The sequence below is a fragment of the Watersipora subatra genome, chromosome 3, assembly GCF_963576615.1.
Source record: "Watersipora subatra chromosome 3, tzWatSuba1.1, whole genome shotgun sequence".
Taxonomy (NCBI): Eukaryota; Metazoa; Bryozoa; class Gymnolaemata; order Cheilostomatida; family Watersiporidae; genus Watersipora; species Watersipora subatra.
In genome coordinates this window covers 12,346,076-12,349,519 of record NC_088710.1, presented here as the reverse complement: position 1 = coordinate 12,349,519, position 3,444 = coordinate 12,346,076, and the positions used below count along the sequence as shown (strand labels likewise).

Here is a 3,444-nt window from a genome sequence, read left to right as displayed (position 1 = left end):
TCCCCTAAACAAAAGCATCAATTATAACAATTACATAAAATCAACAAAAATGAATGTCTTATTCACATAAACATAGTACCCTTAATAAACAACCATACAGGTAATAAAATAAATGAAAATAAAACAGCTCAAAATGCTACCATATCGCTATGTGAAATGAAAATGTAGCAATTTTCACTGGAAGTCATTCACACCCATCTTAAGCATAAAGCTTAATGGTTGACTTGCGACAAAATTCACATTACCGTTATTTGATATGAAAAAATTCACCATGTCTTACCCTGTTGTGTTGTAGGCAGGGTTGTTAAAAATCGATGATTTTTTTTTAAATCAAAAAAATCGATTTCTATTGTTTTATTGGATTTTTTTTTATTTAAATCGATTTTTTTGATTTTTTTTTGTTCCAAAAAGATGTTTTGTGTTCTAAATTGCAAGTTATTGCTATCAATTTGGAATTTATGATTTGCAGGAGTATTATGTAGTTTTATTACAACAACTAGGAAATGAAAAAAACATTTACACAGTTAACATTTGATAAAAAGGACAGCATAATTTATGCGTTGGACATTAAATCCCAGAAACAAAGATGAAGAATCACAGAGAACAGATCACACAACTGCTAAGCTGCAGACATATTCATAGGCACTTGCTGTGGCAGCTGTCACTGTTTTGGGTGCTGTTTGAGGCTTCTAAATTATTTTTAGATATAGCTACTTTAAGTTGAGCAACCTTGCAGCACTGTGCTTGACAATATGGTTTTAAATTTAATCATTGAAAAGTATCATTCAACATTGAAAAATATTACCTTTAAATGGCTTCAGTCGAACGTTTTAACCTGCTGTTAAAACATGGATCATTGAAATGTTCGTTGCAGATAAGTGCTCAAGGATCAGGCTTATTCACTCTTCTGCGGTTGCGATACCATTGTAAATAACGAGAGTTCTCAGTTGCTTTGTTTAGAAATCTAAAAATTAAAATGAAACTGTAGTAGTTAGTTAGCAACAGTAGTAATAACAATAGTATTATTACTCTTATCTCCTTACTGCTAGCTAGATCCAGATACAACAATAAATAATATTATAAGCACGACAAACACTTCCTTCAAATATAAATATTTAGAAATAACCTAATGGGTTGTAGTTCCAAAATACTAATATAAAAAAATTCAAAATTTAAATAATAAAAAACCTTCGTTCTGAAGGAAGAACATTTTACTCACTAGCTTATAAATTTATCTAATCACCGACAAAATACAGTCAAACTCGTACACTCAGTAGTGACACTGATCGACTCTCACTCACCCAGTGACTAGTGTAGTAGAACTAACTAGTGGCAGTACTAACTAGTAGTAGCACAACTATTAGTAGTCGTAGACTTGAGCAATAGTAACAGAACTAGTAGTAGAAGTGACTCACTTGTGAAATGTCATGCCTTTTCCTTTAAAAGTCCATTCTTGCGGTTTTTGCAGCTCATGGAATAGCAATAGCACTGTGCACCTACACCCTTATCTCTCGTACATAAATTATTAGTAGCAATCTCAGTAGTCTGTTCCTTTGATTGAGCGGTGTATTCGTGACCTTCCATAGCTGTTAAATCTGAAATTAGATTTCTTTCTCACATTGAACACAATGAAATTAACTTGAACATTAACTGATAATGGCGTCGACCGGATTTCTGTACTCGCGAATGACCTCTTGCCATTCCAGGGGTTTTAAGTTCAATGGGTTGAGTGCTAGGGCAGAAGCGCTAAATCTTAAACAGATTTTGTGCAACTAGATTTGAATTGATTGCTTCTATTTCATCTCATCTAGACCAAAGGTGAGATACCTACTCGGTACTGCGGGCCGGGCCGTCTGAATTGCATTACATTAATGGCGGGTGGCAACATAAACCTGGCTTTCAAATTACGCACAAAAACACTCAAAATACACAAGTGATTTTTATTGTAGCTCTTAGTGAGATGGCTGAAAAATTTTCTCTTCTGTGAGGCGTGCAATATCCGCTGAAATAAAAAATGCTGCAATTCATAACTGCTGTCCAAGGTTTTCATCCATTATTCAGGAGCGAAACCAATTCTTCGCGAGGTTCAGTCATTAGAAAAAATTTGTTTGCAACAGTAAGTGCTTCCAAGGAAAGACACATCTTTATAAGAGCATACTTTTCAATGTATCATTAGTCTGAAGCTTAATTATTTCGTGTTGAAAGTTGCTAGGAGCATCAGCTACAACTGCATTAAGAGGACTGGCAAAAATATCCAATTCCATTTGCTTGTTTTTATGTCCTGGAATCTTTTACCAAATGTCTCAGAAATCGTCACACAATCAAGAGCCTATTTCGTTGTGGTAGATGGTTTTGTTCTTGTAAGGATGGAAAGTGTGTGGTGTTATTATTTTCAAGTTGTACTTTTCACAGCTGTAATGTTGTTTCAAACGATTTCACAGTTGCAAACATGGAGTTCAACGGCTGGTTAAGGCCCTGCAACTTTATATTGAGTTCTGACAAATGTTTCCTAGTAGCAACCGTAAATGTGAGATCACATAACCATCAATTATCACTCAGTTCAATGATAGTAAATAAGATTGTGGAGATCCACATTCAAGTCTTCCATTAATTTTTGAAATAGGCGGCTGTTTAGAACTCTGCTTTTGATAAAGTAGACGCACTTGATCACTGTTGACATGATGCTACGCAGTTGAAGTGACTTTGCACACAAGTTTTGTTGGTGAATGCTGGTGGACTGTTCTTCTCGACAGACATACTTTTTCAAAAACAGCGACTTTCTTTGGTGCCATCAACTTAGCAGCTACAACAATACATTCATTTACAAATTCTCCTTCTATGTGCGGTTTCAGCTTTTTGGCAATTAGTTCGCTAATTTCATAACTCATGTGAATAATACCATTATCGGTCTTGCAATAACTTTTCAAAGCAGTTTGCTGGGCATTCAAACCCCTCTTAAGAACGTCAATCTTATCATGTCGAGCCTGCTTTGTCAACTTTTTAAGATTACCGTTGCAGGAATCACCATGGCACTGAAAATTTGACTTTTTCATTGCTGCTACATGTTTGCCACAAACAAGACAGACAGGCTTTTCCCAATCCTTGTTGAACATTCTGCCTTCATCAACTATGCTTCTCTTTTTAGCCGAAGCCATTTTGCAAACTCTAAATTCAATGGCAATTTCAAAAATATTGCGACGTGCTCAGTAACTAAATGCAGTTTGCATATTGTGTTGCACTAGCTTGATGCCCATGCGATTGTGATTTCAATATGTGTGTATGGGCATACATGCCGTGTGTGCCCAGACAGTGAGACAGCATTGGCCCAGCAAGCGAAGCTAGGCGAGAAAAGAAGGCAAGGTTAGTTATAACGTTTGTTAGGTCACAAATAGAAAATTATGATATTAGAAGGCTGCATGAGCACGACGTTGATATGAATGCCAA

General features: G+C 35.7%; 1 protein-coding gene across 1 annotated transcript; it reads right to left on the bottom strand.

The window, feature by feature from the left end:
* Positions 1-2,684: 2,684 nt before the first annotated feature.
* On the bottom strand, positions 2,685-3,155 carry LOC137390350 (uncharacterized). Its single transcript, XM_068076684.1, has one exon. The coding sequence runs from the start codon at positions 3,153-3,155 to the stop codon at positions 2,685-2,687; it is 471 nt and encodes a 156-aa protein (XP_067932785.1).
* Between the last annotated feature and the right edge of the window lie 289 nt (positions 3,156-3,444).